This window comes from Garra rufa, chromosome 9 (genome assembly GCF_049309525.1).
Source record: "Garra rufa chromosome 9, GarRuf1.0, whole genome shotgun sequence".
Taxonomy (NCBI): domain Eukaryota; kingdom Metazoa; phylum Chordata; class Actinopteri; order Cypriniformes; family Cyprinidae; genus Garra; species Garra rufa.
The window spans coordinates 364588-390907 of NC_133369.1; the positions used below are offsets into that span (position 1 = coordinate 364588).

General features: G+C 37.9%; 2 protein-coding genes across 2 annotated transcripts; one reads left to right on the plus strand and one right to left on the minus strand.

Annotated features, from left to right (window-relative positions):
• The first annotated feature begins 790 nt into the window (after positions 1-790).
• Positions 791-18913, plus strand: LOC141342437 (regulator of G-protein signaling 22). The gene is made up of 22 exons (XM_073846885.1): positions 791-967; positions 1183-1245; positions 2510-2689; positions 2778-2863; positions 2954-3032; positions 3166-3262; positions 4825-4981; positions 5543-5704; positions 5799-5943; positions 6046-6150; positions 6754-6855; positions 6988-7182; positions 7268-7354; positions 8633-8790; positions 8898-9051; positions 10005-10163; positions 11928-11993; positions 13110-13268; positions 14242-14421; positions 14503-14646; positions 15936-16011; positions 18855-18913. Exons 1-22 carry the CDS (start codon positions 791-793, stop codon positions 18911-18913), a joined length of 2790 nt encoding a protein of 929 aa, XP_073702986.1.
• A 2381-nt stretch (positions 18914-21294) lies between these two features.
• Positions 21295-26220, minus strand: LOC141343414 (intermembrane lipid transfer protein VPS13B-like). Its single transcript, XM_073848014.1, has 2 exons — positions 25976-26220; positions 21295-21837 (listed from the first exon to the last, which is right to left on the minus strand). The coding sequence occupies exons 1-2, from the start codon at positions 26186-26188 to the stop codon at positions 21589-21591; spliced, it is 462 nt and encodes a 153-aa protein (XP_073704115.1). The 5' UTR covers positions 26189-26220; the 3' UTR covers positions 21295-21588.
• Positions 26221-26320: the final 100 nt, after the last annotated feature.

Consider the following 26320-nt stretch of genomic DNA (forward strand, 5'->3'; position numbering starts at 1 on the left):
CAGATCCGGACTTCGGATCGCGACTCATTTGATTTAGATCGGATCTTTGGATCGCGACTCATTTGATTTAGATCGGATCTTCGGATTGCGACTCATTTGATTTAGATCGGATCTTTGGATCGCGACTCATTTGATTTAGATCGGATCTTTGGATCGCGACTCATTTGATTTAGATCGGATCTTTGGATCGCGACTCATTTGATTTAGATCGGATCTTCGGATTGTGACTCAGTTGATTTAGATCAGATCTTCGGATTGCGACTCATTTGATTTAGATCGGATCTTCGGATTGCGACTCATTTGATTTTTAGATCGGATCTTCGGGTCGCCACTCATTTGATTTAGATCGGATCTTCGGATTGCGACTCATTTGATTTAGATCGGATCTTCGGGTCGCGACTCATTTGATTTAGATCGGATCTTCGGATTGCGACTCATTTGATTTAGATCGGATCTTCGGGTCGCCACTCATTTGATTTTTAGATCGGATCTTCGGGTCGCCACTCATTTGATTTAGATCGGATCTTCGGGTCGCGACTCATTTGATTTTAGATCGGATCTTCGGGTCGCGACTCATTTGATTCAGATCAAGCCTTCGTGAATCATTTGATTATTTTGTTTTATTAGTATTTAAAATCTATCTCTTTTTGAAAGTGTGAAAGACATAAGTGAGATCTCTGTTTGAAGTCCTTGAAAATCAAAAAATCCTGGAATTTCATATTAGTGTCTGTAGGAATCCTGCTGTTCTCTCAGGACTGTGGTTTGTTAAAATGTATTTTTATTTATCATAATGATGGGAGAAGTCCAACTCCAGCGGAAGCGCAGTCGAGATTCGCGTCTGTTCTTGAGTTTCAGTTTGATCTCCATAGCAACGCGATCAGGCGAGCGCGGGAGGAAAGTTCTCGGGATCTTCTTCAGTGGATCCGGACCCGAACCGAACTCTTCAGAATGTCGCGGATATTTCCGGGTGAGTTTTAGTCGCGTTTGCTTTAGCAGCGGGTTTATGGTTTACTGCGCTCTCTGACGCTGTTTCTGCTTTTCCTTTCAGATTTACCTGAAATAACGAGCGAGAACTTCGTGAGTGTCGGAATGACGCGATCGAATCGTGTTTTAATGAGAATGAATTCCGATCTCGAGTGTTATTAATGTGTGTCTGACTGATGATTTGCTGTGATTGAACAGGAACAGAGTCTCTCATCTGATCTCACCTTCACGGAGTTCTTCAACGAGTTTCTGCAGCTGCCTGTGAGAACCACACACTTCACTTTAACAGCAGAACACACTCATATATATATATATATATATCAGGATGATTAGTTAGAAATCACTGCAAAACCAACATCTGAGTGACTGGAAAAGCCTTCCCACATGTGACTGTATTGATAGGGTAGTAACTGTTTACATGTAATCTGGATTACATCAGATTCCAAAAATTACATACCTGTACTTGTAGTTAGAGTAAGTTACATTTTACAGTTATTTTATTGATTACATGACTACATATCATTCACACAATAGCAATAAATATTCATAATTTACTGATTCTCTGTAATTCCTGTTTTTCATCTTTTAAATTGTCCTTTCTAAAGTAGTCTAGCGCTTATATACACTCAAAGTCCAGTTTCGTGGACATTCAGACATGGACTAGTCATTAATCAGGTGGCGACAGCATTTGATCAATGGATTTACAAAAAATCATTTCAGGTTTAAGAAGCGTTTCATCATTGCATCAACTACTGATCAACACATTTATTTTTGTTTGTGTTGTTTTTATTACAGTGTTGGGGGTAGCGCTAGTTACGTAGTAATATTACTTTTTCCAAGTAACTAGTAGAGTAACGCGTTACTTTTTAATTGACAAGAAAATACCTCAGTTACTTTTCCAAATAAGTAACGCCAGTTACTTTTTTCCCCCATTTATTGATTAAAAGCTTCTCAAGTTGAGAGAAATTGAGTAAGAGGTTTAGTTCTAGAATAAATGTGAACATGCATTAATTCATCTCACTCACTAAAAAAAACAGATACAGTGTTCTTCAAAATGAATAAAAACAGTCAAATTCAATGCAAACCTGCAATAATTCAATATGTTAAATAATACAAATATCCTTCATGTATTTAATCCCATTTTATGAACCGATGTCTTTGCTGCCGAACTTCGATGATCCAATTCATCCATACTAATAAGCAAAAATGACTCAAGATAATCAACATTTGTTTTCCTTTTTTATTGCTGAAGAGTTGACATGTTTTCTTCTGCTGTCTACTGTACAGACGACAGTTTACTTTTCTCAAAGCTGAGGCTTTTGGTGTGAAAAGGCTTTTACATTTGACAAAAATACAACTTTTTATATTAAAAACAAGCAAGCCCTGCCCAGATTTAAAAAGTAACGCAAAAGTAACGTAATTGGTTGCTTTTTTAGGGAGTAACTTAATATTGTAATGCGTTACTTAATGTAACTTTCCCCAACACTGGTGTTCATTGTTTAGATGGATTGTGTCTGTGTTTCAGGTGTTTGCTGTGGCGGTGAGGTATGATGGGATCTCAGGAGGTTTTGAGCTGCTGGATCTCACCTCTGTTCATCTGTCCCGTCGGATCAGAGCCGCTCTACACGAGATCCGCTCCAGAACTCTGTCTGACCCGAGCTGGACCCCAGCAGAACCCGTACGGGACAACAGCTACACTGTGACTGTATGTACACACAGACCACTTTACACACACATGTACACTTTCAGACATTGATCTCATGTGTTCTAAGAAGATCATGACTCTTCTGCAGCGTCTGGATCGAGATCAAACCGTCCAATGGCTGAAGAGAGACCGACTGCCATTTTTCCTACAGAGCGACTGTTACTTTGAGTTCAGGTGTGAATGATATGCTGAATGTTGCATGAATGCATCGTCTATCTGCACAGCATAATGTGATGATGATCTTTTATATTGTCTGAATGTCAGGTTGGCTAAGAGTCTGTCTCAGCTCAGCGGTCCGGTGTGTGTCGGCTCTTCTTCCTCTCAGTCGCAGCGCTGTGATCAGGTGTGTCTGATGAAGGATCTGTGAGATCATAACCAGCAGATATTGTGTGCTACAGAATCAGGAACATCTTTAATCTGAGATGTGGTTTGAGGAGTGTGTACTACAGTCTGGTTCTGTTCTGCTGGGTTTGCAGTGCCGTCTGCTGTCTGCTCAGGGGTTTTGCAGTTTTTCAGAGAAGACCAACAGCAGCTACACTGACTCAGAGACGGCTGACTCCAGCACAGTAAACGGTAGGACAGGTTTATGCGGTCCATTCCTCACGCCGGCTGCTTGGAGACGGACACAATGTGAGAAAACATCTGAGAATTCTGGCCTGTACACCATAAATAAGCAGAGAGACACATCCCTCAGTATATAAGTTGAAACTAATTTATTTGAGCTTTGCAACACTGACACTATTGAGCGGAATAATCACACTGTAGAGCGCAGAAGTAGAAACTCATTCATTTTCTCCAAGGGGGAATTGGCTTTTTTTTTATAGGTTTGTTAAATTGTATTGTTTGCATTGATGTGGTGAAAAAACTACTAAAGGTTTACTGGAGAGCCAAAAGAGACCTTTAGCCCCGCCCCCTTCTGTAAAGTACTGCAAACGATGTAAACGTTAAAATACTTAGAGACACACCAGTCAAAAGATTTTTGTTTTTTTTTAAAGAAGTTTCTTCTGCTCACCAAGCCTGCATTTATTTGATCCAAAGGACAGCAATAGCAATAAAATTGTGAAATATTTTTACTATTTGAAATAACTGCTTTCTATTTTAAAATGTAATTTTTTTTTCTTCCTGCGATTCAAAGCTGAATTTTCAGCATTATTACTCCAGTCTTCAGTGTCACATGATGAACATTATTATGTTAAAAACAGCAGAGTAGATTTTTTTTTCAGTTTTTTTGATGAATAGAAAGTTTAGAACAGCATTTAGTAGAAATAGAAATCTTTTGTAACATTATAAATGTCATTATCATCACTTTTGATCAAATTAAAGCATCCTTGCTAAATAAAAGTATTAATTTCTATCATTTTTTTCTGAAAAAAAAAAATACTGACTCCAAGCTTTTGAATGGTATAGTGTTACAACAACATTTTATTTCAGAAAAATGCTGATCTTTGGATCTTTCTATTCATCAAAGAATCCTGACAAAAATGTACTCAACTGTCTTAAATATTGATAATAAAAATAAATGTTTCTTGAACAGCAAATCAGTATATTAGAATGATTTCTGAAGGATCATGTGACACTGAAGACTGGAGTAATGATGCTATAAATTACATTTTAATATATATTCAAGTAGAAAGCAGTTATTTTAAATAGTAAAAATACTACTGCTTTTGCTGTATTTTGGATCCAATAAATGCAAGAGCAGAAGAGACTTCTTTTAAAAAAAGAAAAAATTATTAAATTATATGTATTGTGTGTGTGTGTGTGTGTGTGTGTGTGTGTGTGTGTGTGTGTGTGTGTAAAAATACTGAACTTAACCATTTAGTTTTTATAAATACAGCCAACAAGGAAATTGTTTTAAACTTTGCATTTTTTATTTGATTATGCTTCATGAGATTGTTCACAGTCATGTATTTTTGCTGGTTGGTTCGGTGAAGACATTTTTAAAAATCTCTATGGGAAAAATGATGAAATTATGAAAATTCATATAAAGAAGTAAATATTACAGTTTTATTTTTAAATGTACTATAAAATAACTTTATAACATAGTAAAATAATTTATAATGTTGTTTTGTTAATTTTATAAAAAAAATCTATATAGATCAGTGTGATTGATCAGGTGCTCATGTGTTGTTCAGTCGCAGGTCTGACGGCGGGATGCAGCTGTGATATAGGTGCCAGACAGAGCTTTCTGGACTTTAAGAGGTCTCTGGTGGGCGGGCCGGGAGAGAATATTCTACATCTGTGGATGGATATCGAACGACTGAACACACTCAGCACAAAGACCAAGAACAGGTACCGACCCACTAACTAACCAACCAGCCCTTTATCAGCCCTCACTGCTGTTAGATGTCACACACATGTTGAGTATGTATGCCGTCACGTCTCTGTGTGTGGCCTAATTAAGCAATAAGGTACTTGAGGCCGTGCTGTATCGTGAATAAATCACGGCTGAAGGGCGTTGTTAGGGCGTTGGGGCCTGCAACCCCTTCAGCCGTGATTTATTCACGATACAGCACGGCCTCAAGTACCTTATTGCTTTTATAAAACGGTTACCACACAATAAAAATATTAAAATCAAAAATATATATTAATTTATATATATTAAGTTGTACGTTTTCATAAAGTAAAATCATTAACTGCCTTCCGCTGTAAAAAGTAGTCCCTAACTGCTGCAGCTGTGTTTACGTTGCTAAGGGTGGTTGCTAAGGGGGTTCAATGATACACAAAACCGTTGAGTGAAGCGGTCATGCAGTGCCGTATCATGAATACCACACAGCTGCTGACCAATCAGAATTGAGGAATGGAACTAACCGTTTTATAATAGTGCAGTACAGATGTAGTGTGTGTCTGCAGGTATTTAGGGTGGATGAAGGGTCAGTATGTGATCAGCAGCAGCGCCGCGGCTCTCAGCGAACAGCTGCTCTCTAGACTGGGGTTAAACAGCACCACCTGCTGGAGAGAGGAGCGACTGCGGGACATTCAGCCCCATTTGTCAGAGATCCTGCTGCTGTACTGGTGAGAGCGTGTGTGTGTGTGTGTGTGTGTGTGTGTGTGCACTATATAATCACATGAATGAATGTCATGGTCTAATAAAGTGTGTGTGTTTCAGGGGTCATCGTTTCCACTTGTTTCCATCTGATCAGTGGCAGATATGTGAGCGAGTGTTGAGCTCTTCTGTCTGTATGGAGCTCTGTGTCTCCTGTCTACCTGTATGCACGTCTGCATCCGTCTGCGCAGACACTGAACCACAGCCTGTGTGTGTCTGCAGTGATATGCCAGTACGCCACTGTATGATCCACTGTTTCTGATGATCTCTGTGTGTGTTTGGCCTGTCTAATAACTGTGTGTGTGAGTAGGTCGAGCTGGACAGCAGTGAGGTTCAGACTCTATTGGAAGTTCTACACTCAGAATCCAGATCTGGTTTCATTTTCACTCATTTCTGTCAGAATTCAGGGCAGCAGGTAATGTATGTGTTGTTTTTATATGTGTGTGTGGAGTGCAGCAGATTTAAAGAAGTAGTTCACTTCCAGAACAACATTTACAGATAATGTACTCGCTCCCTTGTCATCCAAGATTGTCATCCATGATGGGCCTTATCTAGCGAAACAATTGGTATTCATTAAATAAATTCATATTTATACACATGTTAAACACAAATTCTCATCTTGTCTAGGACGATTTTGAATTTGGAGGAGAAAATAAGATGGGAGTTTTTCGACATACCCTATCTGTCTTGAACTGGAGAACACAGAGTACGCTCCGCATCACAGAGCTAGACAAGACCAGCATTTGAGGTTAAAAAGTGTATAAACGTATTTACGTAAATGACTGATATTTTGGCTGGATGAGACTCTTCTTCCTCGGCTGGGATCGTTTAGAGTCCTTTGAAGCTGCATTTAAACCACATTTTGGAAGTTCAAACTCGGGGCACCATAGAAGTCCACTATATGGAGAACATTCCTGAAATGTTTTACTCTGGAAGTGAGCTAATCAGTAAAGCATCAGTATAATGTCACATGTAAAGCAGTGTGGATGTTCTAATGTTCTCTCTGTGTGTGTGTTAGCAGTGGGAAAATGCTGTGTATTTCTGCTCAGAACTGCTCCAGTACCACCAGCTCTTCAGTCAGAGCAGATTTGATCCGTACAGAGCACAACGTACAGCTCAGGTATATATATATATTTATATTTATATTTATATTTTGTGGTGTGTCCTTTCATCTTATCCACTATCTGTCTGGCTCATTTTTCTCCTTCCTTTCTCACATTGGGCAGTGTGTCTGTGTTTTGTCTCGTCTCAGCTCCTGTATGCCACGTATCTCAGCAGCGGTGCTCAGATGAGTGTGGGCTTGAACGAGGAGGACAGGAGAGACGTTCTGCTGCGTCTGAGTCCACCGTTTGAGGATCTGTTTGACCGAGCGGAAGAACACGCTCTGAGTGTCCTGCTGGAGCCCTGGATGCTGCTGTCAGAGAGACTCAGAGACACACTGCACACTGTAAGAGTCACCGGCGACACAGTCGCACACTGCACTACTGCTCCGACGGGACGATAATGGATCAGTGTTTTGTGGCTGTCTGTAGGTGGCGCAGTGGCAGGAGGTGCGTTACGCCGAGGCTGAACTCTTCCAGACGCTGCAGACTCTCTACACACAGAGTAGACCACAGCAGGTATGAAACGGAAGACTCAAACATTTGCATAGGAAATAGCTTAGTTACACACTGAAAAATAAGGTCTTTACATGAGAACTGAATTTAAAACCAAAATATAGCAGCCTATTTGTTAAAACAAATTAGGTAAAAAAATTAGGGTTTGGAGAATATATCGATTAAATAAAAAAAATTAAACGCTGAATAATTTCTGAGAATTAAAGGGGTCATATGATGTGGTTTCTTGTTTTCTTTTGTCTTTGGAGTGTTACGAGCTGTTTGTGCGTAGATCATATCTGTAAGGTTGCAAAGCTTAAAGTCTCAAAACCAAAGAGATATTTATTATAAAAGTTAAGACTCAGCCACACCTCCCTAAAACGGCTCGTTCAAACACGCCCCACTGGTCCACGTCACGGGGAGAGTAGATTAGTGTAACACCGCCCATATGGATATGGAAAGAAAGAAGGTGTAACTTTTATCAGCTGTAGTAGTGTTGCAGACGCTGCCATGTTGTGGAGACGCAGTGTGTCTCATTGCAAAAGTGAAAGTACTTTGTTTGGCCTTGCAAATGAGGACACAACTAGAAATCAGTGGTTAAGTTATATTTACAACACTGTTCCTGAACAATACAATGCAAATATTAGAGTGGGTGATGCATTTTTGACGGAGGACTGTTTCCTGAACCTGGGAGAGCAGCTTACAATGCCAGCTGTACACAAAGGGTTAAGGCTATAAAGTGGGGCAATTCCAGTGTTGCAAGGACAGTCTGACGCGTCTGACTCACAGCCTGTAAGTACGTTTCATATTTAAAGAATTCAGTGCTGACTATTCAGACATGGTGTTATGTTACGTGGCACGATGCATAAAAAGACATTATAGTCATTGTCGTTATGTCTCCACTGGATGCAACAAATGCCTGGTTTATAATGGGTTTTATTGTTTCTGTCTCGTCGCACCGAGAAACGGCATGGTCAGGGGTGTAACATATCCATCACATGCTTAAGGTATTCGGCCAATCACAATGCACTAGATAGCTGGCCAATCAGAGAACACCTCGGTTTCCATCAACGATGAGTTTTGTAAAAATCAAAGTGTTTCAGAAAGGAGGGACAGAGAGGAGCAACAATAATATACAGTATGTGGAAAATGTTTTTTTGAACCTCAAACTGCATAAACGCATCGCACTACAATGAATAAACAAAATAATGCTCTTTTTAGCAACATTAAATGACCCCTTAAATGCAAATTGAATAGTAAGTGGTGTAAAATAGTATAAACTTCTCCATTGTTATCCAGCAGGAGCGCAGGACTGCAGCAGCACCAGCGGAGGGCAGCAGAGCGCCGGATCTCTGGTCTAAGGTTCCTCGTGAGTTCCGTGGGGTCCGTCTGGATTCTCTGCTGAGGAACCGCATGGAACTGCAGCACTTCCTGTCCTTCCTGGAGGAGAATTCAGCCAGGTGAATGAAATCCAGTGAGACTGATGTGTGTCGAAGTGTCCCGTACACTGCTTTGACGTGTGTGTGTGTGTGTGTGTGTGTGTGTGTGTGTGTGTGTGTGTGTGTAGTTTGGAGCTGCAGTGCTGGCTGGACGTGGAGCAGCTGAAGAAGAGTGATGGAGCGCTTCTGGAAGAGAGAAACATCAGCATCAAAGACAAATATCTCAATAGCAACTTCCTGTTTGGACCCTGCAGCCCAGCCACTGAAGAACAGCAGATGAGGGTATGAGATCAGCTCATGTGTGAATGAATGAGTGTGAGAGTGATGTCAGTTTATGAGAGACATGTGAGTGACGCAGCTGCTGCACAGATGATCAATCACAGCACAATCTCACTCTGTGTGTGTCTCTGTGTGTGTGTGTGTGTGTGTGTGTGTGTGTGTGTGTGTCTCTGTGTGTGTGTGTCTCTGTGTGTGTGTGTCTCTGTGTGTGTGTGTGTGTGTGTGTGTGTGTCTCTATCTGTGTGTGTCTCTATCTGTGTGTGTCTCTGTGTGTGTGTGTCTCTGTGTGTGTGTGTCTCTGTGTGTGTGTGTGTGTGTGTGTGTGTGTGTGTGTGTGTCTCTGTGTGTGTGTGTGTGTGTCTCTATCTGTGTGTGTGTGTGTGTGTGTGTGTGTGTGTGTGTCTCTGTGTGTGTGTGTCTCTGTGTGTGTGTGTGTCTCTGTGTGTGTGTGTGTGTGTGTGTGTGTGTGTGTGTGTGTGTGTGTGTGTGTGTGTGTCTCTGTGTGTGTGTGTGTGTGTGTGTGTGTGTGTGTGTGTCTCTGTGTGTGTGTGTGTGTGTGTGTGTGTGTGTGTGTGTGTGTGTGTGTGTCTCTATCTGTGTGTGTGTCTCTGTGTGTGTGTGTCTCTGTGTGTGTGTGTCTCTGTGTGTGTGTGTCTCTGTGTGTGTGTGTGTGTGTGTGTGTGTGTCTCTGTGTGTGTGTGTCTCTATCTGTGTGTGTGTGTGTGTGTGTGTGTGTCTCTGTGTGTGTGTGTGTGTCTCTGTGTGTGTGTGTCTCTGTGTGTGTGTGTGTGTGTGTGTGTGTGTGTGTCTCTGTGTGTGTGTGTGTGTGTGTGTGTGTGTGTCTCTATCTGTGTGTGTGTGTGTGTGTGTCTCTATCTGTGTGTGTGTGTGTGTGTGTGTGTGTGTGTGTGTGTCTCTATCTGTGTGTGTGTGTGTGTGTGTGTGTGTGTGTGTAGCTGCTGCAGATGTGCGGCGGATGGCAGCGTCTCCAGTGTGAGTCCGTCTCTCTGTCGGTTCTCGCTGAGCTTCAGTCTCTGCTTCACAGTCGTCTGGAAACTCGATGGCTGCCGCTGTTTCTCTCGAGCTCACAGTTCATCACGCGTCAGCAGCGGAAGGTAATTAAACATCCACATCACCATCTACAACACTTGCACTCTTCTGGTTTTTAAAGTGTCGTGTTGTGCATGAAAACACACACAGCAGTGAGAAGTGAACAAACGGTGTTGAAGGTGGAAAGAGCGCAGTTCATTCACAATCCCCACCTGCCGCTCTAGGAATCGAACCTGCAACCTTCGGGTTACAAGCCTGACTCTCTCACCATTAGGCCATGACTGCCCCACAAAACTCCCTGTATGAATAGTGAATATCTATTATACACAGATCCAAGGCTCTCCATCATTTCAACAATACGATGAATACAGCTCTTCCTGTGCTTCATCTGCTGTACTGTAATGTTTTGTCTTCAGAACTTTTTTAATTGACAGAAACTAGATGTGTCCATAGATTAAAATAATTAACTACAACATTAGTCAAAATAAGTTTCTGGATTGCAAAAGTTTCATGATCTGAACGTTCTTCAGGGTTCCTGCACATCTTAATTTGTGACGTCCAGTCGTTCCTCATTTACTGTACGAGGATTAAGATCAGGATTTTTAAAAAATATATTTTTAATTTCAGTTTCAACCTGATGTTGGCATAACTAATAAAATGTATAAATAATCATTATTAAAAAGCCAGGTTATTATTTTTTTAATTAGTTTTTTTTTTTTTTTTAAGGCAAGACCCTACAGACTCATTTCAGTATCACAGCAAACAGTACAGTTTTATTCCCATCTATATTCTGAATGCTTTTACTGAGGGGTTTGTTCATAAGGTTAATTTTTTGTTAATTATGTAACATTTTGTTAATGTATGCATAATCTGAAAGTTGAATAAATAAGCTTTCGATTGATGTCTGGTTTGTTAGGATAGGACAGTATTTGGCTGAGATACAACTATTTGAAAATCTGGAACCTGAGGATGCAAAAAAATCTAAATATTGAGAAAATCACCTTTAAAGTTGTCCAAATGAATTTCTTAGCAATGCATATTACTAATCAAAAATTAAGTTTTGATACATTTATGGTAGGACTTTAATTTATCCAATGTTCAGATTTATGTGGTGAAATTTCATGCCAGTTCTAACATTTAATTAGAAAATGCCAAACACTTATTACTTTTCAGAAAACTTGTGCTAAAAATGTCCTAATGTACTGCGATTAACCTCCGCCGGCGTCAACTGGGGCAAATCTAGAGATATCTGTCAGTTGACCGGCGCAGCTCTGCTGGAGAAGCACTTGTGTGTTTTGTGGTGAATGCGTTGCTCAGTCTGTCAGTGTTAGTATCTGACCAGAGCCGTGTGTTTGAGATGCAGTGAGAGCTTCTGATGAGCGGATCGCTGACGTTCACACGTCCATCTCTCCTCACGTTACCTGTCAGAAAATTACACCTGAGATTCCTCCGGTTTCCTAATTACTCTAATTACAGTAATTACCCAAAACACCTGCAGATCAGATCCTCAGACACCAGCTGACAGAGACGCATCTCATTCTGCTCCTGTTCCACACACACTGACCATGATCATGATGATGAGGTTATTAAAATACATCTGATCTGCTGCACATGTACATCCATCATGACATTCACAAACTTCATCAAGAATACTGCACCACAACTGAATAAATACATGTGGGATCTCTCTCACGCACTCATTCTTTTCAGTGCTCTAGTGGAGTCTGAGTGACTCACTGCTGCACTGTATTGAGACAGGTGTGTGTGTGTGTGTGTGTGTGTGTGTGTGTGTGTGTGTGTGTTATATATCTGTGTGTGTGTGTGTGCAGGTGACAGATGTGGAGTGTGAACATCAGCCGGTCGTGCGTCAGCGCAGAAGGAGACACATATGGAAGGTGAGTCCATCTTTATTCTTACATGATCGTGTCATTTGGACAAAAACTAAAGAGATTTTCTACTCTTCTCCAGTTTCTCTTTACAGGAGTAGTTCACTTCCAGAGCAAAAATGGCTGTCATCCTTTGTCATCCAGGATGTTCATGTCTTTCTTTCTTCAGTCGATATAAAAAAAATGGTTTTTGAGGAAAACATTTCAGGAATGTTCTCCATATAGTGGACTTCTATGGTGCTCTGAGTTTGATCTTCCAAAATGCAGTTTAAATGCAGCTTCAAAGGACTCTAAACGATCCCAGCCGAGGAAGAAGAGCCTTATCTAGCAAAACAATCAGTCATTTTCTAAAGAAAAGTTGATGACAAAAATTACCAAGACAAGCATTTGAGGTTAAAAAGTACAGAAATTGTAAATAGTTTTAGAACATAACCATTTGTTTAGCTAGATAAGACCATTCTTCCTCGTCTGGGATCGTTTAGAGTCCTTTGAAGCTGCATTTAAACTGCATTTTGGAAGATCAAACTCAGAGCACCATAGAAGTCCACTATATGGAGAGAAATCCTGAAATGTTTTCCTCAAAAAACTTAATTTCTTTATGACTGAAGAAAGACATGAACATCTTGGATGACAAGGGGGTGAGTACATTATTAAAGGAAAATTTTACTTTCAGAACAAAAATGTACAGATAGTGTTATTTTGTCTAGTTGAGTTCATATTTGTTTTATGAAAAACTTATTAAATGACTTCTTGTTCTTCTGAACACATTATGCAGTGCATGCTTTAATGTAACTTTATTTCTATCCACTCTACCAGATAAATAACTGTCATAATAGTCTGTAATTGATTGCAGTGTCTAATAAATATTGACTGTGATATTGTGATTTTATGTCAACATGGATTCATGTCAGATGATTTAGAAGATTTCATTCACTGTGTTCCCGCTGCACACACATCACTCTGAGATTACGTGTGTGTGTGTGTGTGTGTGTGTGTGTGTGCGTGCGTGCGTGCGCTACTAAATATATTGTAGTAGCCTAAACTTTTGTACAGCTGCTTTGCAACAATTTGTATTGTGAAAAGCGCTATACACATAAACTTGAATTGAATTGTGTGTGTGAGCAGGTGTCTGGAGGTTTGATGAGTTCGTCTCAGGAGTCGGTGTCTCTGCGCAGGGCTCTGTTGAATCCCGTCTCCTGTCTGCAGTTCCAGAAGTTTCTGTCAGTCCGTGATGATCTGCTGGAGAACGATCTGCTCTTCTGGCTGGAGGTTCAGAGATACAAGGTAAGATGAGAATGAGACGCTCACAGATGCATCTGGAAAAATGTCTTCACCTGTCTTAGTGTGTGTGAATAATTCCTGTCTTCAATCTTGATGTTGTTTATTTAGTAAACTTCAGGGTAACTTTGATATTGTTAGTCATATTTCCAGATGAACACTTACTGGACTGAAGCAGCTTGGCTTTACTTGATTCTCCATCAATCATTTTTTATTCTCAAATCTGATCATCAGGATCTTTTGCGGAACATTTGTTTCCAGAAGCTTTACTTTCAGTGTTCCTCAGTCGAGGATTGATGTTACTGTAGTTCTAGACTAAACATGCATTAATTCATCGCACTCACAAAAAAATTAATTCAGTATATCTTAAAATGAATTAAAAAACAGTGAAATGCAAACTCAGAATATGATGCGAACCTACAATAATTAAAGATAGTAAATGACACAAATATCCTTTATGTATTTAATCACTATTTTATGAAGTGGTCTGTTTGCTGCTGACCTTTGATCCAATTCATCCCTACTAATAAGCAAAAATTACTTTAAAAAAAATGAAGCACAAATGTTAGATTATCTAATTGCTGAAGAGTGCACAGACATGAATTAACCTTTCCCTCAGCCTGAGGTGTATTCATCTCACTTTGGGTGTGAAAGGGCTTTTACATTTGCCAAAAACAGAACTTTTTATATTAAAAACAAACAAGCAAGGCCTGCCCAGATTTAAAAAGTACCGCAAAAGTAGCATAATTAGTTACTTTTTTAGGGAGTAATGCAATATTGTCATGCATTACTTTTAATAGTAACTGTCCCCAACACTGAATCTCATCATATAAATATCAGCATCTGCAGCAAATTGAGTCTCTGAATGAAATGAATGATGTCCTCACTGGATCAGACTCTATGAGCCAGACAAACCTGATGGAGCAAATGTGATGTAGGAAACACTAGTTTTTGTGTTGAGTGAAATGAGTGTGTGCAGGATCTGTGTCACTCCCGCTGTGATGAGGTGACGCTCCAGAGGAAGGTGTCCATCATCATCAGCTGCTTCATCAGTTCGTCCGTCCCGCCGGCGCTGCAGATCCACGTTCCTCCTGATGCGGCGCAGCGTGTGTCCAGTCAGCAGCGAGCGCTGGGGCCGTACGTCTTCAGAGAGACACAGGTGTGTGACTGACAGATGTCTTCAGTCTGACACACGTCCATCTGTCTGACTCCTGTCTCTGTCTCTCTGTGTGTGTGTCAGGCGTGTGTGTTCGAGGAGCTGCTCAAGCACTGGCCGGATTTCGTGGCGTTGCGCTCTGCTGTCGGGGAGGATGAGTTTCAGCGAGTGCTGGACAGAGAGAGACGGAGCAGACCCACAGAAGAGCAGGACCACTGCAGCTCTCCGGTGCGTCATGTGGTGTGTGATCATGGAAAATGTAGGATGTGTTTGACTTAACGCAGCGCTGCACAGATCGATCAAATTCTGACTTGAAGCAGTGCATGCCGCTTAGAAATTTTGTCCGGTTTGAGGACTGTCACGAGGGGCATCACAGTACCGCAATGGTGATTCGAGAGCAGACGGCTAACTTTCTCCAAAACAGCTGCAGGAGCTTTGATGACGACATTAATATTTCAATAGTATATGATTATGTTGAGCTTTATTCTTGAACAGATGACACTGTATTAAGCAGCATATAAAAAGTGTTTATGTTGCTCATGAAAATGTTTCTGAAATGTATGTGTATTTACAAATATTGCATTTTTTATATATAAACAAACTGCCACTCAAAAGTTGGGGGTCAGTAAGACTTGTAATGTTTTTAAAGAAGTCTCTTCTGCTCATCAAGGCTGCATTTATTTGATATAAAATACAGAAAAACACAGTAATATTGCAAAATGTTATTACAATATAAAATAATGATTTTTATTTTAATAAAAATTAAAAATAATTTTTTAGCGTCACATGGTTTTTTTAGAAATCATTCTAATATACTGATTTATAATTAGAATGATCAATTCTGGAAACAGTTGTGCTGCTTAATATTTTTTTGGATCTTGTGAACTTTTTATTTTTTTTAAGGATTTTTTGATGAAAAAGTTAAAAAGAACAGAATTTATTCAAACTAGAAATCTTTTCTAACAATGTAAGACTATGTTATCACTTTTTATTAATTTAACAGATCCATGTTGAATAAAAGTGTCAATTTCTTTCAAAAAAAGAAAGAATAAAAATGTACTGACCCCTAACTTTTGATCAGTAGTGTATATTGTTAAATCTCTTTATTTTAAATAAATGCTGTTCTTTGACCCTTTATTGATCAAAGAATCCTGAATAAAAAGTATAAAAAAATATTAAGCAGCACAACTGTTTGCATCACTGATAATAAATCATATTAGATTTTAGATTAGAATGATTTCTGAAGATCATGTGACACTGAAGACTGGAGTAATGATGCTGAAAATTCAGCTTTGATCACAGGAATAAATTGTATTTTAAAATGTATTCTATTTTAATATTTCTAGCTTCTATTTTCTAATATTTCTAGCTTGGATCTGGATCAGCTTTCATGTTTTCTAGAACTCAATGATAATTGAATGATATCATCTGTCTGTTTGGAATCGGTTTCATTTACAAACATTGTGTGTGAAGGAAGCACAGTTGAAAACACTGCATCTGTGTTTATTGTTCTGCAGCAGGAGGAGGACGAGGATGATGAAGAGCAAAACTGCAGGACCGACGGCGCACGAGCGGACACGTATAAGGTCAGAGGTCACACTGTTGTCTTCATCTAAATCACATCAGCAGGAGCTCATCATCTTGCATTCATGAATTTGAATCATTCAGTCATGTTCATCCAATGTTCTTTTAGTGATTTTTTTGAGATAACATATTTTTAACATGTATTTGTTAGGAGTGTGATGAGATCTGACTGGTCTGGTGAGAAGGTGACGATATCATGGCAAAACATTTTTCAGTGTTTCCATTAGAGCTGAATGACTAATAGTTAAAATTATTTATTATTAAAATTGTCATTGAATCATACATTCAAGAGATTCCAATCGTGAAACAAGTCTTTAGTAATTGAGACACTGGCTCCTTCATTTTTTTTAAATTTTGTTCAAATTTATACTTAAGCAATGAACATTCAGTCAGAACCACTAGTGAATTACATCATTTTGTTTAGATTTCTATTCCTTTTTTTCTTCAGAATCGTGATCTCCAATTTATAAAAGATAGTTTTTCAGTTTATCCAGAATCATGCAGCATTAGTTTACATGTTTATTACTGCGTATAATTCATTAAAATAGAAGTTTAATTTCATAAAGTACAAGTTCATATCAAAATGCACCTACTTTTTTTCTGCATTTTGTGTTTTTTGTTGAATAAAATACTATTTTTTTAAATATATATTTCATCATTGAGTATTTCTTTAAAGCAGAAAATATATCAAATACTAGGGGTGTGACGAGACACTTCTCTCATGAGACGAGATTTGACTTTTTTAATGTTAATTTTGGTTAGTTTTAGTATTTTTGTTGTTTCTGTCACTTCTATTTTTTTTTTTTTTTTTTTTTTTGGTCAATTCAGTCAGTATTAGTTTTTATGTAGTTTTAGTTATTACAAAATTGACTGAGAATGTAAATGAGGTATAAAACACTTGACGCGTGTGAAGTGCTGTGTTTGACGCATCTGTGGTCTTCAGCTCCTCCGTGATGAGCGTCTGTGGGATTATTTTCTGATCTGTCAGATCCGTCAGTCGTGTTCATATTTGAGCAGATTTTCCTGAATGATCCGTGAGGATGGTGATCTACAGCAGGAGCCACTGGATCTTCAGCTCATGACTACAGTAAGACTTCTTTATTAACAACTGTGTTTGATGAAATCTGCCCAAAAAACCTAAAACCCCATCAGTGCCATTTCCTCTTCCTCATGTCGTTCAAACCATGACTGTCTGTCTTCAGTGAAGAGTTGCAGAAATCTGTGATTTGTTTAATGAGTGAAAGTCTTCAGTGTTTGATTCCCAGCATCTTTCCATCTTTTGTGTTTCACAGCAGTCAGTCATAGAGCTTTGAATGATGACAGAAGGATCATGTGACCCTGGTATATTTGTAGCAATAGCCAACAATACATTGTATGGGTCAAAATGATTGATTTTTTTTTTTTTTTTTTGCCAAAAATCATTAGGATGTTAAGTAAAAGTCATGTTTCATGAAGATATCTTGTAAATTTTCTACTGTAAATATATCAAATTCATCAATTATATGTGTGTATATATATCAGTTTTTGATCAGTAATATGCATTTTTATGAGCTTAATTTTTTTTTTAACTTCTTTAAAGGTGATTTTCTCAATATTTAGATTTTTTTTGCACACTCGGATTCTAGATTTTCTAATAGTCGAATACTCTGCCAAATATTGCCCTGTCCTAAAAAACCATACATCAAGCTTATTTATTTAGCTTTCATATGATCAATTATGAAAAAAAAAAATAGGAAAAAGTTTATGCACCTGTCAAGTTTGAGATTTTGGGCTTTTTGGTTTTTCATAGTGTTGTGTTTTTTTTTTTTTGTTTTTTTTTCCAGACTAGTGGAAAGAAAACACCCAAAAGACACTGTTAAGTGTTTCTTTTATAGCACTTTATCTATTTGTGTCAATAGCCTTAAAATTATGTTTTGTAATTGAAATCTGTTTTCTCAAAATGAGTTTTTTCTTCTACACTGAGCATCAATCTCCACTTCAGCAGCACTTACACACACCACACTTTACATTTGTATTCCTGTCTATATCCTGAATGTTTTTACAGAGGGATTTGTTCAGATATTATTAGCTTGATTTAATACATAATTTTATTCCCTAAATTGTAAAAAAAAAAAAAAAAAAAAAAAAAAAAGGTCTGTTTTAAGTATTTTCTGAACTATGGCGTGACAATGAGATAAACCTCCTCTGTAAAAACATTTGAGTCTAATATGTCAAAAAAATTAAACAAGAATTTTGAAACTGACTTCATCCAGAGTTTAGATTTTTGTACTAGAAATGTATGCAAATACCACATATTTCATTAAATAATGCTCTTTTGCATTTTTAAACCTAACATTTTAGAAAACATGTAATAGCCATTTGATTGATTACATTGATAATTGCAAACATTTTTTGTAATGTTTTATAAGTAAGTAAAGTTATAACTATTAGGTTTTTTGTTTTAGATGATGTTTTCGTGGTCCAGGGTCACATTTATTGATGGACTGTCTCTTCTGAAGAACCTGGTGTATTAAACCTCCTCCACATGTTGAACTGCATCTCCATTCTAAGCCTAAGCTGATCATAGAACCCTTGCGACCAATGAAGCTTCTAGCAACTTACTCTTACCATGCTTTTGGAAATTGCAGCCCTGATAGTTGTTGAAAAACAGAGCTGTTTGTGTATCTGCTCCTGGTCTGACTGATGTTCGACAGCTGGGACTAGATGAATGGAAGAGTATGATCCTGTAGTTTGTGCTGGTTCAGGTGTTTAGTTTCTAAAGACTCTAGTGTTGTTCTTCAGTCTGAACACTGAGGATGAGTGTGTGAGAAACTGTTTCTTGTGATAAAAGTTTTCTCATATTTCCTTTTCAGATCAGAAGCACTTCTCTGATGGACACAAGAATGTGAAGACACTGAATCTCAGCATCTGAGCCTCTCACCACTCGCCCTGCTCTCCTCGTGTTCCTCATTTCACTCAAAACTGAAGAAAAGACATTGTTTTGATGAATGTGCATTAATTAGCAGCTTTGTGATTTGTGTATATTATGACGTGGATTGTATGTGAATGGTCTGTTCTGCACTTCAGAGAGGAATTGTAACTATATGTGTTTATCATTTCTCTATTTAAGTGCTTCCCAAATAAATGAAGAGTGTCTGTTTTGTTTGTTTGGTTTAAACCTGGAGGAAGATCATCATCTAATATATAAACTGTAGCAGATGCTTTCATGCACATTTATATTCCTGACAGAGCATCAGAGATTAAACACTAAATAGTTCAATGATTCGTCTGATCACTGGTTTGTTAAACTGTTGTTATATCACTATAAAGTAGATTTAAAATGAAAGTGTTTGCTAGCATCAACAACATTATTCGTGTTTGGTCACAAACTTTGTCAAAAACTTGAAACTAGAACAACATTCAGTAGCATTACCTATAAATGCTGTCAAATATATATATTGTACATTGTTAGTATAAAACAAATAAATCGTATTGTATAGTTAACATTCAATTTGATTAATTTTTAGCAGGATAGTATTTTTAACTACAATAAAAAAATCACGTTGATTAATTTAGAGACAATTCATAATAAAGTCATGTTAAAAATGAAACGGCTTTACACTGAGCTCTTGCACCTTAACATACGTTCATTTTCACTGTGTATTTAATACATCAATGTTTTTTTTATGAATAAAGGCTGTTATTGATTAATAAAGTATTGTTCACTGCTAGTTCATGACACCCAAGATTAACTAGCAGAAACTTTGAGATCTGGATTATTTTCATTAGTCAAAAAAAACAACTATAAATCTAGGTGCAGGTCACTAACTATACTAGTGTTCATAGTGAATTATAAAACAATGTAAGAATGAGCATTTATCTAGTTCAAGGCTGCAAGCTGATCATTGAAGAGCCTGCATTAACTAATGTTAACAAATGAAGCAGTTCGGCTTTACTCTGGTCAAATTTGTTCACATTAGTTAATGTTTTAACAACTAGCTGTATAGATTTTTGTAGCATGTTAGTGTTTAGCGTAGTGTTTTAGCGATTCATTTCACTATGGATGAACTGTTACTGTATCCACATACTATGATTGATTTGAAAAATGTTACATTTCCCATTGAGACACACTGCAAAAAAATGCCTTTCTTAGATGTTTTGCCTTGTTTCCAGCCTAAATATCTACAAATTATTGAATCAAGAAGGATTTTGTAGATAAGTAAAAACTTATTTTCAGAAAAAAAAGTCAATTTAAGTGAGTTTTTGCCAAGAACAAGCTAAATAATCTGCCAATGGGGTAAGAAAAAAAAATCTTATTTCAAACAGAAAACTAGATTCTTTTTCTTACCCCAATGGCAGATTATTTGATCAAATAAAATTTTGACTTGTTTTTTCTGAAAAGACAATTTTTATTCATCTAGAAAATCCTCCTTGATTTAAGAATTTTTAGATATTTTGGCTGGAAACAAGAAAAAAAAATCTAAGAAAAGCATTTTTGCAGTGTAATTATTTGCCCAGAGCTTAGCTACTGCTCAAATTTTGATTCACATTATGGACTCAGACTGAACTCATAATTATTGTACATTAATAAATGAATGTAAATATTTTTTATGATATATATTTCAGATCTCCTGGTCGTACACCAAACACATGGCAGCACTGGAACACGAGAAAACACCAGAGAGCAGCGCAGCCGTGACATCTTCATCATCTTCATCCTCATCTGTGAGCGGTCAACGAGCACACGCACACTTGATCCTATATAGCAGGCTAGTTCCTGAAATTGTCAACAGTATAAATATTCTGATATGTGACTCTGAAGTAGCACAGGTATATTTGTAGAAACAGCCAACAATACATTGTGTGGGTCATTTTTCGCATTAAAGTAAAGATCATGTTCCATGAAGATATTTTGCAATTTTTATATTAAAAATTAATTTTTGATAAGTAATATGTATTGCTAAGAACTTCATTTGGACAACTTTAAAGGCAATTTTCTCAATATTTTTTTGTACCCTCAGATTTCTGATATTCAAATCATTGTATCTCGGCCAAATATTGTCCTTTCCTAACAAACTACACATCAATGGATGACTGGTTTTGTGGTCCAGGGCCACATATGATCTGATGAAAACTGCATGACAATAATTACAGACTTGAATCATGTGACCAGACAAAAACACGACTGTTTCCTCCACAGACAGAAGCTCCAGACGCTCAAACACAGCGGACACTCATCTGACCGGATGAAGAATCAGAATGAGCTGAAAAACACGAGCCCGAACCGAACGAAGCACACGCGTGACACACGTCTCATGATACGCTGCACAGCTTTAGTAAATATACTTTAATTACAAAAAAACTGATTTATTACATACTAACACTCATTCTTCATTAGACAAGAAAACAGGAGCAAATCATGAAATAAAAACAGTAAATCTTTTCTCGCATGGCTTACAAAAATATAAAACAAAAGGCCTTTTGGTTTAAAGCGTTCACACAGAAGCAGCCAATCAGAGACGAGCTCTGGCCGAAGTAGTGACGTCCCTCAATAATCATAAAGTGTCTTACTCTGTTTAAATAACACAAACAAGATGAATAAGTCTGTCAGTGGAAGCCGATGCGCAGCGCTTTGTTCTTCACCGCGTTGAACTTGCAGACGAACACGCGTGTGAAGGCGGGGTCGGCGTGATAGCGGTACGTTTTGGAGACGCTGGGCGGCGGTTCGGCCGGAGTGACCGTCGGATGCTGATGGAGAGACGACAGAGACGGAGACAGATACTGAGACGCTCCGCTCACGAAATCCACCAGACGACTGTACTGCAGCTCTGACAGACGATCACGAACCCCGTCCACCTGAGACAGACACACACATATCAGACAGGAGACACACACAAACACAAGATATCAACCCTCTGGTGTTGTTCAGTCAGAGCTCACACATTTTGACCTGAAAAATAAATCAGACTTGTTTTGTTTGTGGTCAAAAGTGACTCCAATGGATAAAATGGGAAGCAGATTTCATCTGGAAATGTCTGGTGATCTCACTGAAAGCTCATTATTTTGTGATATCAACTTCAAATTTGGAGCACAGATTTATTTGATTTAAGGCTGTTTTAAAGTGTAATATGTTTTGAAAATATATTCTATATAACATTTTGAAATAGTATTTTTGTGCATTTTTCATAATAATAAACAAACTTCTATAACTTTTCTTGTTTTACTTTTTAAACTAACCAAACGTCTATGTCTGTGCTCCAAAGCAGTCCAGATTTACAACAGTTTAAATTGGAAATTTCATTTTTCAGGTCTGTGCTCAAAAAGTGGTTCACAGCTAATAAACGTATCAGAACTATTCCATAAATAAACACGGGATCAGTATGATTTTTCGTTTTTTAAATAAAAGCTGCATTTACTCAATCAAAAATACAGAAAAAAATGTAATGTTGTCAAATATTATTACAGTTTAAAATAATGGCGTTATGTAGTAATATATGTTAAAATTATAATTTATTCCTGTGATGCAATGCTAAATTTATAGTTTTCAGTGTCATTTTAATATGCTGATTGATTACTGTTATTATCAATGTTGGAAACAGTTGTGCTGCTTAAGATTTTTTTGGGAACATGTGATTCTTTTTTCAGGATTCTTGATGAATAAAAGGTTAAAAAAGATAAGCATTTATGCAAAATATAAATATTTTCTAACAATATAAGTCTTTGCCATCACTTTTTATCAATTTAACACAACCTTGCTGAATAAGAAGAAAGAATTAAAACGTACTGACTTTTGGATGGTAGTTTATATTTTCAAAAGATTTCTATTTTAAAGAATCCTCAGAAAAAAAAAAAAAAAACGGTTCCAACAAAATATTTAGCAGCACAGCTGTTTCCAACATTGATAATAAATCAGTATATTAGATTTCTGAAGGATCATGTGGCGCTGAAGCAGTAGAACTTAGTACCATAAAATCTCCTAGAAATACAAAAATACACATATTTTATAATATATATAAATATTATGGAGCCCCTAAAAGGTCATGTTGGGTAGAAAAAAAATCAGGGTGGAGGAAAAAAATCAGGGTGGGTAGAAAAAAAAAATCGGGATGGGAAAAAATTCAGAGTGGGTAGAAAAAAAAAAATCAGGGTGGAAGAAAAAATTCAGGGTGGGTAGAAAAAAAAATCAGGGTGGAGGAAAAAATTCAGGGTGGGTAGAAAAAAAATCGATGGGGAAAAATTCAGGGTGGGTAGAAAAAAAATCAGGGTGGAAGAAAAAATTCAGGGTGGGTAGAAAAAAAATATCGGGATGGGAAAAAATTCAGGGTGGGTAGAAAAAAAATCGGGATGGGAAAAAATTCAGGGTGGGTAGAAAAAATTCAGGGTGGGTAGAAAAAAAATATCGGGATGGGAAAAAATTCAGGGTGGGTAGAAAAAAAATCGGGATGGGGAAAAATTCAGGGTGGGTAGAAAAAAAAAATCGGGATGGGGAAAAATTCAGGGTGGGTATTAAAAAAATCAGGGTGGAAGAAAAAATTCAGGGTGGGTAGAAAAAAAATATCGGGATGGGAAAAAATTCAGGGTGGGTAGAAAAAAAAATCAGGGTGGAGGAAAAAATTCAGGGTGGGTAGAAAAAAAATCTGGATGGGGAAAAATTCAGGGTGGGTAGAAAAAAAATCAGGGTGGAAGAAAAAATTCAGGGTGGGTAGAAAAAAAATATCGGGATGGGAAAAAAATTCAGGGTGGGTAGAAAAAAAAAATCGGGATGGGAAAAAATTCAGGGTGGGTATTAAAAAAATCGGGATGGGAAAAAATTCAGGGTGGGTAGAAAAAAAAATCGGGATGGGAAAAAATTCAGGGTGGGTATTAAAAAAATCGGGATGGGAAAAAATTCAGGGTGGGTAGAAAAAAAATATCGGGATGGGAAAAAAATTCAGGGTGGGTAGAAAAAAAAAATCGGGATGGGAAAAAATTCAGGGTGGGTAGAAAAAAAAATCGGGATGGGGAAAAATTCAGGGTGGGTAGAAAAAAAAAATCGGGATGGGAAAAAATTCAGGGTGGGTAGAAAAAAAAATCTGGATGGGAAAAAATTCAGGGTGGGTAGAAAAAAAAATCGGGATGGGAAAAAATTCAGGGTGGGTAGAAAAAAAAATCGGGATGGGGAAAAATTCAGGGTGGGTATTAAAAAAATCGGGATGGGAAAAAATTCAGGGTGGGTAGAAAAAAAAATCGGGATGGGGAAAAATTCAGGGTGGGTAGAAAAAAAAATCGGGATGGGGAAAAATTCAGGGTGGGTATTAAAAAAATCGGGATGGGAAAAAATTCAGGGTGGGTAGAAAAAAAAATCGGGATGGGGAAAAATTCAGGGTGGGTATTAAAAAAATCGGGATGGGAAAAAATTCAGGGTGGGTAGAAAAAAAATATCGGGATGGGAAAAAATTCAGGGTGGGTGGAAAAAATTCAGGGTGGGTAGAAAAAAAAATCGGGATGGGGAAAAATTCAGGGTGGGTATTAAAAAAATCGGGATGGGAAAAAATTCAGGGTGGGTAGAAAAAAAATCGGGATGGGAAAAAATTCAGGGTGGGTAGAAAAAAAATCGGGATGGGGAAAAATTCAGGGTGGGTAGAAAAAAAAATCAGGGTGGAGGAAAAAATTCAGGGTGGGTAGAAAAAAAATCAGGGTGGAAGAAAAAATTCAGGGTGGGTAGAAAAAAAATATCGGGATGGGAAAAAATTCAGGGTGGGTAGAAAAAAAATCGGGATGGGGAAAAATTCAGGGTGGGTAGAAAAAAAATCAGGGTGGAAGAAAAAATTCAGGGTGGGTAGAAAAAAAATATCGGGATAGGAAAAAATTCAGGGTGGGTAGAAAAAAAAATCGGGATGGGGAAAAATTCAGGGTGGGTAGAAAAAAAATCAGGATGGGGAAAAATTCAGGGTGGGTATAAAAAAAAATAAGGGTGGAAGAAAAAATTCAGGGTGGGTATTAAAAAAATCGGGATGGGAAAAAATTCAGGGTGGGTAGAAAAAAAATCGGGATGGGAAAAAATTCAGGGTGGGTAGAAAAAAAATCGGGATGGGGAAAAATTCAGGGTGGGTAGAAAAAAAAATCAGGGTGGAGGAAAAAATTCAGGGTGGGTAGAAAAAAAATCAGGGTGGAAGAAAAAATTCAGGGTGGGTAGAAAAAAAATATCGGGATGGGAAAAAATTCAGGGTGGGTAGAAAAAAAATCGGGATGGGGAAAAATTCAGGGTGGGTAGAAAAAAAATCAGGGTGGAAGAAAAAATTCAGGGTGGGTAGAAAAAAAATATCGGGATAGGAAAAAATTCAGGGTGGGTAGAAAAAAAAATCGGGATGGGGAAAAATTCAGGGTGGGTATAAAAAAAAATAAGGGTGGAAGAAAAAATTCACGGTGGGTAGAAAAAAAATCGGGATGGGGGAAAAAAAAGTATATTTTACTTTTTTTGCATTCCCTCGCAAAACTTTTGCGTTCTCTCGCAAAGATGTTTTGCGTTCTCTCGCAAAGATGTTTGATCATCAGCTTTCTTTGTCAACTCTGGCTCTGATCCTGAGTTTGTGAAGCACATGTGCATAAATGTGTGACATCACTGGTGAACAGCCAATCACGAGCCTCGTAACACAGAGCAAGTGTGATTCACTTCTTATGAGACCCAATGAGATTCTAAACTAAAGGTTAAAGGTTTAGCTAAAGTTTAAGAGAATAGGACTAATTTAAACGCATTTACACCAGAAAAAAATCACTTGCTCATGAAAGAGGACAAATAAAAGAAACGATCTTGCTGTCAGCGCAGTCACAACTGAAACTTATGTTAGATTATATAGTTGAATATATATTTAGAGAGAACTTATAAGGTCACATGTAGTCATTTTTAAAGCATTATCTCTCGGTTCTACAGCTTATTTGTATTACATATGATCGATATATATTAAAATTCATTCATAATAACTGATTTATATTAACTGTGTGTGTGTGTGTGTACCTCAGTGTCACTGGTGACTCTGTGCTGCTGTAGTGTGAGTGTGATTTGTCCAGGCGTGTGTGTGTCGTGTTCACACTGGATCTCGGTGATGGGAAAGGCTTGCTGCTGCGCGTCTTCACACACACTGACCACGAACAGAACCTCTCCGCTCAGCAGCAGACAGCCGGCGTGTTCCTGCCCCGATCCGCTCACCATCCGCACATCTAGAGCCATGTGCAGCTCCGGACGCCCCAGAGACTGCAGCATCTTCCTACACACACACACACACACACACAGACACACACACACACACACACACACACACACACACACACACACACACACACACACACGTCATTGCACATG

Coding starts and splice junctions, on each gene's coding strand:
- LOC141342437 (XM_073846885.1), top strand. CDS start 791: ATGATGGGAGAAGTCCAACTCCAGCGGAAGCGCAGTCGAGATTCGCGT. Junction 968..1,182: donor AATGTCGCGGATATTTCCGG/GTGAGTTTTAGT, acceptor GTGATTGAACAG/GAACAGAGTCTCTCATCTGA. Junction 16,012..18,854: donor GGACACGTATAAGGTCAGAG/GTCACACTGTTG, acceptor TTTCCTTTTCAG/ATCAGAAGCACTTCTCTGAT.
- LOC141343414 (XM_073848014.1), bottom strand. CDS start 26,188: ATGGCTCTAGATGTGCGGATGGTGAGCGGATCGGGGCAGGAACACGCC. Junction 21,838..25,975: donor GAGTCACCAGTGACACTGAG/GTACACACACAC, acceptor TGTCTGTCTCAG/GTGGACGGGGTTCGTGATCG.